The 13,260-nt window shown below is 38.7% G+C and overlaps 2 protein-coding genes and 2 pseudogenes across 2 annotated transcripts; 1 reads left to right on the forward strand and 3 right to left on the reverse strand.

Annotated features, from left to right (window-relative positions):
• Nucleotides 1–955: 955 nt before the first annotated feature.
• On the reverse strand, nt 956–1,519 carry LOC106336426 (uncharacterized protein At4g04775-like). Its single transcript, XM_013775264.1, has 2 exons — nt 1,364–1,519; nt 956–1,258 (listed from the first exon to the last, which is right to left on the reverse strand). Exons 1-2 carry the CDS (start codon nt 1,517–1,519, stop codon nt 956–958), a joined length of 459 nt encoding a protein of 152 aa, XP_013630718.1.
• A 720-nt stretch (nt 1,520–2,239) lies between these two features.
• On the reverse strand, nt 2,240–5,522 carry LOC106336437 (annotated as a pseudogene).
• A 4,895-nt stretch (nt 5,523–10,417) lies between these two features.
• LOC106336445 (glutathione S-transferase T3-like) lies at nt 10,418–11,071 on the reverse strand. Its single transcript, XM_013775285.1, has one exon. It carries the CDS (start codon nt 11,069–11,071, stop codon nt 10,418–10,420), a length of 654 nt encoding a protein of 217 aa, XP_013630739.1.
• A 1,516-nt stretch (nt 11,072–12,587) lies between these two features.
• LOC106336453 overlaps nt 12,588–13,260 on the forward strand; it is a 2,511-nt pseudogene continuing 1,838 nt past the window's right edge.

A 13,260-nucleotide genomic window follows, 5' to 3' on the forward strand; every position in this document is an offset into this window, starting at 1 on the left:
AAGCACACAAAACCATTAACTATTGCCATCGAGAAAAAGATAGATAGACAGATTAACAAGGGTAAAACGTTTCTTGTCCAGCCAGTTAACGAGCATCGTTTTTTGGTTCGTGGAGATACAATCGACTGCCTGGTTGATTTGGACAGAAGAACCTGCTCATGTGGAAAATACACCTACTGAAAATCCCATGTAGACACGCAATCAAGGCTGGTCTAACAGTTGGCCGAGCCCCATCCTCACTAACGGATAACATGTACACGACTTCCACTTGGAGAACAGCTTATCAAGAAACTATCAATCAAATAGGTATTCCTGAGGATATTTGGATGGTTCAAGATACTGTTCGGAATGCTGATGTGCTAACTCCTGAATCAAGATGAGGAGCAGGAAGGAGAAGAAAACGCAGGTATGAGACAGTTGAAGACAAGCTCCGTTCATCGCAAGGAGCTCAAGAAAAAAAGAGGCGCAAGTGCAGTCGATGTGGCGAAGAGAATCATAACAGGGCTACGTGTGACAGAGCCATTTAGACATGTCTTTGTTTTGGATTTTCTTGTTTTTCATTATGGTGTTGGTTACCCGATTTGCTTGGTTTACTTGCTTCTGGATTTTCTTGTTCTTGGATTTTGGATATGGTTTACTTGATTTTATGCAATCATTCCCTGATTTTCGGCAATGTTATCTATTTGACAATAAGTTGTAAACTGAAGCTGATCAATAGGTTTCTCTGCAACTTTTACTCTTTAATCATTATATTGTAAATTGAAGCTAGCTTTGAAATACAAAAATCAAACAATAAGTAATAGATTGTGAACTGAAGCTGATTATAAAGCCAACATTTGTAAACAAGAATCCATGGAGTGTATATTAGTCGATCATAATGGAAACAATACTGAAAACTTAAAAGATTATGAACCCATCAAACTCAGACAACAAGCAACCGATCACTAGAAATTGCTCAGACAGTAAGAGAAGTCCAAATTCCTACGATTGCTCCTACAACTACCATAGCCACCGTCGCTATCTTTAGCTTTTGTTTCATCTCCTGTGCAACTCTAGCAAACTCCAAGTCTACCTTCTCTTTAAGCTTTTCGGAAATCTCATGTTCAACTCTAACCATCTCGGACTTCACCTTTTCCATAACCCTTTCTTCAAACATCGTAATCCCTTGAGCAACCCTCTCATGTTTCACATCCACCATCCAAATCTCCCCAGTCAAAGCTTCATCAATCCATTCAAATAGATGATTCTCATTTTTTCTCTATCGCAAAAGAAACAAAAATCAGTCAGTATTGTATTTTGAACTGTAAATCTAAGTGATATAGTATGGTTTAATCTGCAACACGAAATCAAAACAGGGACTTACATCTCTTGCGATTTTGCATCGGTAGAATGGTCGATACCTATTCTCCGCCGTCGATGAACCAAACGTGGTTATGCCCTCGCCACACCAACATCTTGTAGGCACACCATGAGTAGAGATTCGAGGAAAACGAGGGGAAGATGTTGACGAACTGGTCATTGTGATTTCGTTGGTAGAGTCCCAGGATTCACAGAGAAAGAACCTTAATCCCCTTTTCTCTCTACTTTACTTTCTTAAGTTTCGACAAATGAAAAGAAAATCACGTGTTTGGGGTTGTGTGGATCCGGGTTTAGGGTCGGGTTTTAAACATTTTTGGGTGGGCCTCGTGGGTATAAACCGTAATTGGGTTATACTTTATAACACTTATATTGGCTGCTAAAACACTACACTCTAATACACTAAAATCGACATCTGAGAACTATATGAAGACAAAATTTGAAAATACTAATCTGTAAAACATATCTTAGTAATCAATTAATATCGTCATGTTACATACTATATTATAAATTGTTAAACACAGAATTCTTATTTACTCTTGTTAAATACTACACCCTATAACATGATTTAGGGTATAGGGTTTGAACCAAATCGAATTTAGGGGTTCAACATCGAATTTGGGGGTTTGAACCGTATTGAATTTAGGGGTTTCAACTCATTCTTATTTAAAATGTAAATTATAATAACAACTAACAACAATTAATCATGAACTCAAATAAATTAGATAGGGTTCAAACCCTACACCCTAAATCACTTAATATATCAGTTTCGAAACATAAACAATTATCATGAACTGAAATAGTAGATCAGTTTCAAAACAATAACAGTAGTGCATGAATTGAAATGATAAACCACAAACTATCAAAGACAACAATCATGAACTCAAAAGAGTTCAATCGTTTTCTCCGGAGCACGCTTTGGAGGCTTAAATGTGGACATTCGATACTGCAAGGCCTCATCATTTGCTGCTTCCCAAAGATCAAACGCTATCTTGTGTCGGGCTTCTTGGATGTTCTCGTCATTAACCAAAGAGAAATCTAAACCAAGTAGATGGCACTCTATGAACCTCAACGAATAAGCACCATAATAATTACCACTCTTGTTTAGGGCGCGCATCGGGACATATGAAACAGTATACTGTTTGACATTGAAATCTTTCTTCTTATCTGACGATTGGACAGCCTTGGCAATTCGTGGAATGAGGACGGCGAATGCTTCCACGGCCCTGTCGTTCTTCTTACCCCCACAATCGAAGACCTCTACAGTCCGGTTCACAAGATTGACGCACATAGAGATCCAATGGATTTGGTTGACACAAATAGGGATGTAGAGACGATTGACATCAACACTCCAAACTGAACCTGTGCTTCCATGATATGGAAGCTCACCTCTTCCATACTCGAGAAGGTTGTTGTCGACTTTGTACCCTCTCTTGTTCCCATCAAACTTGCCGTAGGCCGTGATGATCTGATTACTGAACATACAGTTCATAAATGCTACTCGGTTTGGCTTCCACCGGCGCAATAAGATTTTTTCCCGAAAAAAATACATCATGGCGTCCATGTCCTGAAAAAGACAATACAATTTTTAAGGAATGAGAACCAACAACAAAATTCAATCTGCAAAATAATTTTTAGCTAAACTCACATAGTTCTTCAACCATTCATTAGGCCCCATTATACGCGAAGCTAACTCTGCATCAAATTTAGATGGCCCAATCTGAAGTACTCTGTAAAGAGAAAGCAGTAGTGTGAATGTTTATGAGGGGAATAGAGAAAAAGAGTAAAACAATACAAATATTACTTACTTGGGCTTGAGGATCCATTCACTTAGTTTGGAAAATTTGTCTTCTGGAACAAAAACCAATTCGTAGTCGCTGTCTTTCCAACGGACTTCTGGATCATCTATATCATTCAAGAATGGTCAGTTGAAGATCTCTGGCCGGAAAGAAGTCATTGGCGTAGTGTAAGCAGAAGGTTCTTCGGATTGCTTCTCTTGAGATGGATCAAACCCGTTAACATGCGACTCTAACATGCGACTCTTGTGTAAGGTTGCCCATTGTCTTTTGTAAGTGCTCTTGGGTCCCTAAATTGACATCTAAAGTGTCAAATAAGCTGCCGAACACATCAGACAACTCTGGATCCTGGTTATAAACCACAAAACATGACATTAATACTTTCAAAACATATATATGACAACATCAAATACATGCAATTTCAGTACATCATCCTTACTTAAAAAAATTACAAACCGCAAACAAACCATCATCCTTACATCAATATTACAAACATCTAACAAAACATCATCCTTACATTAATATTACAAACCGCATGAACAGTAACCGAACACATGAGAAAAGATCTATTGCTTGTTTACCTTTGTCTGAGACCTTGTCTTAGCAGCATTTGCAGGACCACCAGTGTGAGAAGAAACCAGAGCTTTATTGCGTGAAGCTCGACTGCGGGAAGTAGTAGGAGCAGGAGCACTAGCATGAGTAGACGCCGGAGTAGGAGTAGGAGCTTGAGTCGATGTCGTAGCAGCAGCAAGAGTAGGAGTATAAGCCGGAGCAGCACCATGAGCTTGTGTAGATGTAGTAGCAGCAGTAGGAGTAGGAGTATAAGCCGGAGCAGCACCATGAGCTTGAGTAGATGTCGTAGCAGGAGCAGGAGTAGGAGTATAAGCCGGAGCAGCACCATGAGTCTGAGTATAAGCCGGAACACCAATCTGAGTCTGAGATGAAAGGATCGTCTGCTCTAATTTGGTAAACCGGTCTTCAATTAAGTCGCGTACCTCAAGTCCTAAGGCAGTAAAAGAAGACTTAAACATACCCTGGATATAGGACTTCATTCCCTCTTCAAGATCTCTGTATTTGTCGGTTGATCTTTGGCAAAGTAACCTCTTCTTCCTTGACTCGGCTCCAATATCCTGATAATGGTTCTTTCTTTTCTTTGCAGGAGACACATGGGCGGTTTCTATTTCTTCTTCCATTCTACAGTCACTTGTTTCTCCAGCCTCTTCTTCCTTTGAACCATCTTCCTCAGAATTGTACGCATATGGTTGTACAGTTTCCTGATAACCTCAAACATGCTTACTCCAGTCATACTTCTTTCTGTACATGTCAATGATCAGATCGACCCTTTCGTCATTCATCTCATCGTCTCGTTCAAACCCAGCATCAACAATGATATTGCCATTTCCAGTTGAAGAGATGTATGGAAACACAACTCCCTACGAAAAAACAAAGTACAAAAGTTAAACACAAACATTAAGAATCATGAAATGCAATCACATTAATTAAAGGAATCAGAACTTACAGTGGATGCAAAATCAGACTCAATGCTAATAATATCCTCATAGGAAACCCTAGCAGATCCTTTCCAATTTCTGCATCTTATGCTAGTGACGCCTTCTCTGAGCTTCTCACCCAAAAGAGATCCGATGTCTGGAATAGCCTCCATCAATCAAATTTGAAGTGCATACGAGAATCTATCTATGGCATAACTGTTATGCGTCTTCACTTTATCCCCAGCTTCGGTAATTGAAGTCACAAGTGCATCAAAAGAGTGAAGATCCCACATAAATTTTCTCATCTTATCGAAATCCATCACCAGCTTGATGTACTTGTGTGGGATGCACACCTTCTCACCCTTCGCCATAACCAGACCAGCAATCACACACAAATACACAATCCTCAGCCTATCAACATGAGACCATGTATTACAAGATTTCAGATGCACCTTCCTGATTTGCTGTAGGCTAATTTTTCCTTTCTCCGCAGCAACTTACTCCAAAACCCTTTATCACCTCTCCAGTTATCAAAATCCAAGTCAGGCTCGTCGTCTTTATATTTCAGACCAGTGATCGCAAGGAATTCTTGCACTGAAAATCTGAGAGCCCTCCTAGCAAAATGAAACCACAACTCATGGCGCTTTGCAGTCAGAAGCTGCTTACAAACGAAGCTGTGGATCACTCTCCCCGAATACTTAAGCTTGTACACATAAATGGCCATAACCTGAGCAAATAGCGGATCACCCAACACTTCCTTGTACTCTGCTTCAACATACTTCTCCACCTTCTTAAGTATGGAAGTTCGACAAGTGTTGTTGACCTTCTCAACTTGTGTTTCCGTTCCCTCTTTAAATAAGGTTTTTGGCAACTGATCCATCGTCATACCTGTGAAAAATGAAACAAATACAATCACCACAGTCAGTACTCATAACCTGTAAACAATGAAACAAATACATTCACCACAGTCAGTACTCATAAAACAAATTCATCATAATAAAAGTTCATAATACTTAAGCAAACTTTACTTAGCGTTCAAAAACATCAAAAGAATTAAACTTTGATAACATAGACACCTAAATCATTAACACTAACTATCTCAACTAAAGTCGATACATATCACCCAAACTATGATAATGAAACACAAAAATTTTAAAAAGAAAGACATGAAAATCAAGTCACAAGATCTTATACAAACCTGAAAAGCTCGAGGTGTCTGAGAACAATGCAAAAGGAAACAAATACGATCACAACAGTCAATATTCATGCTACTTTTAATCATAAAACAATCGTCCAAAGAAAGACATACTAGTGAAAACAAATCAAACAAAATCACCTAAGACATACAAAAATGCAAACCACATACTTTACATGCTTTATAGATGTCAATACCCAATCAAATACGAATCCATTCTCCCTCAATGTCACGAGAAACAACTACAGGTACAAGAGATCGGTTGCCACAAACTAACAATCAAAAAAGTAAGCAACTTTGATAAGATAGAAGCCTAAATCATTCAAAAAAACTAAAATCGAAACCTATGACACTCAAACTATGATTAAAAAAAGACTCAAGTAAAAGATACAAAGACATGCAAAAAAAAAAATTCACAAACAAACCTGAAAAGAATCGATTGGTTTGCTTGAAATAGAGCTGAGAGAGTATATTCCAGATCGGAGAGGCACGAGCTTCAGTTATCGGTGAGGCACGAGCTTCAATGGTGTTCGGCGAGTTACTTGAGAATGAGATGCGAAGTGAGACGTGGTCTCTGAGACTGCGATTAAGAAGAAGAAGAAGAACACCACCGGAGACCTAGCGGGCAGAAGGAGCACCGGCAACGGCGAGCTCTGACACGCTGATGACTTGAAATCGTCTTTTGTTCTCTATCGCCAAAGGAGAAGGCGAAATTAGGGTTCTAAGTCACGATTTGGAATTATCCCGTTTTGTTTATTTACTATCTGTTATTATTTTTTACTTTAAAATTTTTTTTAACTATTAATTTTACAAAAAACGTTTTAGACTTAGATTAGGGACTTAACTCGGTTTATATAAAAAATTATGCTAAGTGGACAACTTCTTGTTCATATTATGACATAGGGACAATCTACTAGTTTTTTGGTTATGTATTTCCAATTTTCCCAAATGAAATATACCCGGGAAAAGCAAGGCCAAAACTTCCATTTGACCGCCAAAAGTAAAAATATTTCCACGAAATCCCAAGGAATGTCCATCGAATTTTCTTAATACGTTACATTGAATCATATCTTCTTCCCCATTTGGTTTCTTACTTAGACCAAGTGCAGTGGCCTATTGAAAATATTAATTCAACAGTTGACCAGGTGTAGTGGTGTGTTTAATCATGCGTTTAAAATGTTCTGGCACACAACTAGCTGAAAAAATTAAACCGTTGAGAAGGAGAGAGACAGTCCGATGTGGCGTAGTTCCATTGTCCAAAGAGAAAGTGGTTATGACGACTTTTCTTTGATTGACTGTGTTTTAGTTTTTTTTCTTTTTTTTTCTCTCTTACATTATTTGATTCAATTATTGTATATTAAAATATTTATTTTTAACAAAAATTATATCAAAATTTATCATTTTTCATATTCTATAAATAGAGACTTGTTTCATTAGGTTTGGACAGAGAAAAAAAAAATCATCTTTACCCTCTCATAACTCTCGTTTCTATATTTTCTATCTTCTTTGAAAAAATGGATCGCAACCAAAACTCTTCTAATAATATCCAAAACCCTTCGAACAACCCTTTTAACTATCCGAATCCCAACAACCATCCATTCCAAAATCCGTTTCCTAACCCCAACCAACCCCAAAACATACCAAATTATGGTTTTCCACCAAGTTTTTTCACGCCGTCAGCAGTTCCAAACTATCATCCATATTACGGTTCGCCGATGTCATATTCATCTCAACCACCCACTTATTCTTCTACTCCAATGGATAAGGAAATTGCTTTGAGTGAGCAACTAAATTTCCCGAGTTTTCTACACAAATTACTCTTGGTGGTATAAGTGGGGTTAATGAAGAAACTCATGGTGCAGACAGTTCAACCCCTGCTACCCGAGAAGACGTCAAATGGACAACTGAGCAAAATTTGGTGCTATTGAGTGGGTGGATAAAATATGGAACAAACAGCGTTGTTGGCAGAAACCAGAAAAGTGAATCATTTTGGGGCAAATTGCTGAGTTGATCCTCTGCGTAGTGGAGTTTCATGCAGAAATCATTAGAGCACCATTAACCATAAATCTCATATAGGTTGCTTAATGAGTATTTAATTAATTAATTGAACTTTGATTGGACCTAAGCACTTTAGTTAAGCTTTCATTAAGATGTGTCCTCCAATGGAGGGATCTTAATTAGGGGTGCTTAATTTTTTTTTTAAAGATAAAATTAAAATTAAACATAATAAAATATTACATTAAGACATAAAATATTAATAAAAAAAACAAGGATTAACATCCATAAACGAGCCGACTTGAAAGAAGCATCCGAGCTCAGTTGTTGTCTTCATCACGTTCAAATTAAACCATACATGTTCAACTAAATCATCTTTCAGTTGCTGATGCATCTGTCTATCACGAATTCTAGTTCAAACACCCATCATATTGGCGATATTTGTAGGCACCTCTGCAGAATAATCGAGATCGACATGTGAACTTCCGGGGAGTTCTCCTTGTTGGAACTCTGAAACATGATATTGAGTATATCCATCTCGTTCGTCTTCTACTATCATATTATGGAGTATGATACATGCTTTCATAATATTTCCAATTTTGACTTTATCCCAAAAAAGTACCGGTTTTTTGACAATGGCAGAGCGAGCTTGCAAGACTCCAAAAGCACGCTCGACATCTTTTCGGACAGCCTCTTGATGTTGAGAAAATAAAGCCGCTTTTGGCCCTTGTGGTAATGGAATAGATTGGATAAAAGTTGCCCATTTCGGGTAAATACCGTCTGTGAGAAAGTAAGCCAAATGATACTCTCTTCCATTGACAAAAAAAGTGACTGGCGGAGCTTTACCTTCTATTATGTCATCAAAAACAGGTGAGCGATCAAGAACATTAATATCATTTAAGGTACCTGAAGGTCCAAAAAACGCATGCCATATCCATAGATCATACGAAGCAACCGCCTCCAAAACGATTCTTGGTTTTTCCAAACCACGTGAATATTGACCTTTCCAAGCGGTGGGACAATTCTTCCCCTCCCAATGCATACAATCAATGCTTCCTATCATCCCGAGAAATCCACGTTGTTCACCAATATAAAGTAGACTTTGAAGATCTGTCGGTGTTGGTCTTCTTAGGTACTCCTCGCCGAATAAATTAATTATTCCTTCCACAAAATGTTCCAAACATGACCGAGTAGTAGTTTCACCGAGTCAGAGACATTCGTCAACTGTATCAGCCGCACTACCATATGCCGAGAGACGAATGGCCGCGGTACACTTTTGAAGGGGAGAGAGACTAGCCCTTCCGAGAGCATCTTTCCTTTGTCGAAAGAAATCAACTTCATTTGAGAGTCGAAGAACGATACGCATGAACAATGGCATGTTCATTCTAAATCGTCGTCGGAAAAGATTATCAGGGTAAGTTGGAGTTTCACTGAAATAATCGTTCCATAAACGGACATTGCCTTCTTCACGATTTCTTTCAATATGAATTCGTTTTTTCCTTCTTTTCCTTTCTTCTCCTTGATCACCCGAAGCATTGGTCAAATTCTCGAAAGATTGATCAAAATGTTGTTCATGATATTGATCAAAATATTGATCAAAACTATCATCATCTACTCCCTCAAAAGTGTTATGGGAAGAAGATGCCATTTTCGTTGGAAAAAAAAATTGATTACTTCGTGAATAAAAAGAGAGATGGTGAATAAAGTAGAGATGGGTGTTGTAGTGTTTGCGTGAGATTGGTGTTGAGAATGAATAAAAGAGAGATGGTGAATATATGAGAGATGATGAGATTGTTTGTGTTGTAGAGTTTGCGGTGATGATATTGTTTCCACAAACTAGAAGAGAGAAGAGATGGTGTTGTAGAAATGTGATTTTGTGATACAACAATTATATACAACATTGAAGACCTCGTGACAAAATAATACATTGAAGACCTTGTGACTAAAAAAAAAGAGACAAGAGACTCTAATCCGTGACACAAGCAGACAGAAGACAGACTTCCACGCTCAATGACAGCTCGTCCGTGACACAAGCAGACAGAAGACAGTCTTCCACGCACCATGAATGCTCGTCCGTGACACAAGCAGAGAGAAGACACATATCAGCGTTATGATCAAATAAAACAAAGAGAGTGTTATGATCAAATAAAACACAAGCACAAATCAGCCATAATAATCATTGAAACAACAGAGAGTTCTTATATCATCCATAACAAGACAACAACAACATACATATTCAGTTCAAGAAAACAGAGAGTTTTTAAATCCAACAAGACAACAACAACTTAGACTTGATCTTAAACTAATTAGACTTAGAAAACATTAACTTAAATGCATAAACTTAGATTAAGACAACAATTCAGTTATGAGCTTCGGCTTCAGTGATGCCTCATCCTCAGCTAACGGTTCTGTTTTTGCCAATAGGTTATCCAGCAGCTTCATCTTCAAAAGCCTGTCCCTCATAGTCATATCCTCCTTCTTGATGTTCCACATCCTCTGATACTCAGTCTCTGCCTTATTCTTAGTAAGCCCCTTTGATGCCTTGACACCCGGGGGACGAGTGGCTACTTCATCAGCTTCATCATTCATGGTTTCAGACGCATTAGAGGTTGAGGAATGCACACCATTATCAAGCTTCCTCCTCTTTCCGCGTCCACCGGCTTTGCAAGTATAAAAAGCTCACACCATTTCTGATCGTTTCGAAGCTCCTTCCAAGCATGCTCAAGGTTGAATTTGTTTTGGTGGTTGTTGAAGAATATCTCATGAGCTAGTTTGAGAATATCATTCTCATTTTGACCGCTACTTCTCTCTCTACTCGCAGATTCGTAAGCCCCACAAAACTTGTTGACTAGATCATTGATCTTCTGCCAACGGTTCGTGCACTGGGTCGCCTCTCTGACTTCATAGCCTTGTACCTTGGGGCTTGCGGCGAAGTATGCTGCGACCCTTTTCCAGAAAGCCCCGGATTTTTGCTCATTCGAGACCACAGGGTCTTTGCTTGTATTAAGCCACGAGCTGATGAGCAGAATGTCATCTCTTGGCGTCCATTTCCTCCTTTCTCGACGCCCTGCAGGAGTGCTGTCGCCAAAGTTGGAATCTTCACTCGGTTGGGAGCCAAAAAGAGGGACTTGTGAAGAAGATAGGTTGAGACTATCTTCAGACAAACCAAAGACAATGTTTTGTTGACTGGTAAGCAGTTCAACAAACTTTGGCTTTTGCCTATATGGATGAGAATCCATACCCGAGGTTGATTAAAAGAAGAGAGGAAGACAATAACTCTGTTTTTAGATAGATGGAAGAGAAGAAGAGAAGAAGAAACAATTTATAGAAGAGAGGAAGAAAAACTTTGTCTTTAATAACACACCCAACCAAAATGAGGTGACATATATCTAACACACATTCATAATACTTCAACTCCATTTTTATCTAACCATTTATTAGCAACCATTCACTAACGCTAACATAACCATTTATTACAAAGGAATCAATTCAGAACAGATACGCAATCATCTCTATGAGAACCATTTCTAACACAATCATTTATTACAAACTAATCTAACACACATTCATAGCGATTACAATTCGAAATTAGCCTCAAAGCGAACCATTACTCAACAACGACCTACCAATCTATTCACAGAACCTTTATCACACTTTCAATCAATTGAAAAGATCAAAGGAATATGATTTACCTGTGTTGCGATTGTAGTTCTCTTGTTTTAGGAAGCTTCATGTGTCTTCAACGATCACCATCTCGCAAAGTCAGAAAAAAATCCAAACAATCAGAGATCACATATAAATTCATCACGAAGTTTAAACAAATACAAGAGATTGAATCAACAGACCGATAACAACACAAAAAAAATCCAAAACAAATTAGAACAAGCACAATCTAAGACAAATCTAAGACATGCATGAAGGATTCATAACTAAAAATTAAAAACAAATCGTTGACTTACCTTTCGATTAAGAGATGCATGAAGGATTTGGAATTGGAGTCGACGATCTAGATAGAGAGGCGGAGGCTTCGAGTAGAGGAACCGAGCGACACGTCCAATGATTCATCGTCGACGAGAGATCAACAAAGAGATTCGGAGTCTTCGACGAGATTTCACGACCTTGAGGCGGAGCCACCGAGAGAGACGCCGATGGTGTCATCATCGAAAAGAAATCAAGAAGGAGAGGCGGAATCGCCGATTGAATCATCCGGCGGGAGAGAAAGAGATGAGAGAGATGGAGCGATTGACCTTCTTCCTTTCGTGAGAGCGATAGAGAGGAGAGAAAGAACACGAAAGAGAGAAAGAGATGAGAGAGATAGAGTCGAGACGTTATGATGCGTGTCCCTAAGCGTCGTCGCTTCTGGCGCTCAATTAAGCGTCGCCGCTTCGCTTTACACTTATTTTTTTCTTTTTTTAATCAAAATTATGCTAAGCACCAGCATTAAGCACTCCCTATAATCATGGTCTTACAACTACATGAACCAAAAATTATCAAAATGGATTGGCGCTTACCATAACGCTAAGCGTATGCAACAAAGTTGATGGTCGGAGCAAGATGTATTGGCGAAAGCGCAAGAAATCTATTCAGGTGGTGGTACCGGAAATTTCAATTTAATGAAAGAATGGATCGCTGTCTGTGATCAACCACGTTGGTAGTCAAGTTGGAGGGAATAGTGGCTCTAAAAGCAGTGGATGTAAGAGAGCCCACGATAGTGATGCTAGTGACTCCAACTCTGTATGATCCACTACTCGTCCAATGGGAAGGGATGCAGCAAAGAAAAAAGCTAAAAAGAAAGGCAAGGGCGTAGCCTTGGAAGTGGTCAACGAAGATTTTAATGAATTCAAACAAATCAAGTCTCAAGAGTTTGAACGCTTAGAAAAACTAGCCATGTTGCAAGAGGAGGCAAACAAAAGGCGAAAAAAGGCAATCCAAAGACAAGAAGGCAAGATGAGGCAAACCAATTGATGAAAGAAAAAACTCGGGCTAAGAAGATGAAAATGTGGCTGAAGCAACGAAGATTTTAATGAATTCAAACAAATCAAGGCTCAAGAGTTTGAACGCTTGGAAAAACTACCCATGTTGCAAGAGGAGGCAAACCAAAGGTGAAAAGAGGCAATCCAAAGACAAGTGGAGGCAACCCAAAGGCAAGATGAGGCAAACCAATTGATGAAAGAAAAAACTCGGGCTAAGAAGATGAAAATGTGGCTGAAGCTAAGTGAAAAGGAACATCTCAATGACAAGAGCAAAGAGATGTTCCAATAATTGAGCGATCAATTATTTGGAAATTATTTGTGGTCAAAAGTGGTTGTCTGCATCATACCACGTCCATGCTTTATGCTTGTCTGTGTCATGGCATTCCACGCCTTCATAATATTTTTTTGTCATTCTCTCCTTTAATAATGTTGTTGTCAGTTGATGCTTTAATAAT

Source organism: Brassica oleracea, chromosome C1, assembly GCF_000695525.1.
Source record: "Brassica oleracea var. oleracea cultivar TO1000 chromosome C1, BOL, whole genome shotgun sequence".
NCBI lineage: Eukaryota > Viridiplantae > Streptophyta > Magnoliopsida > Brassicales > Brassicaceae > Brassica > Brassica oleracea.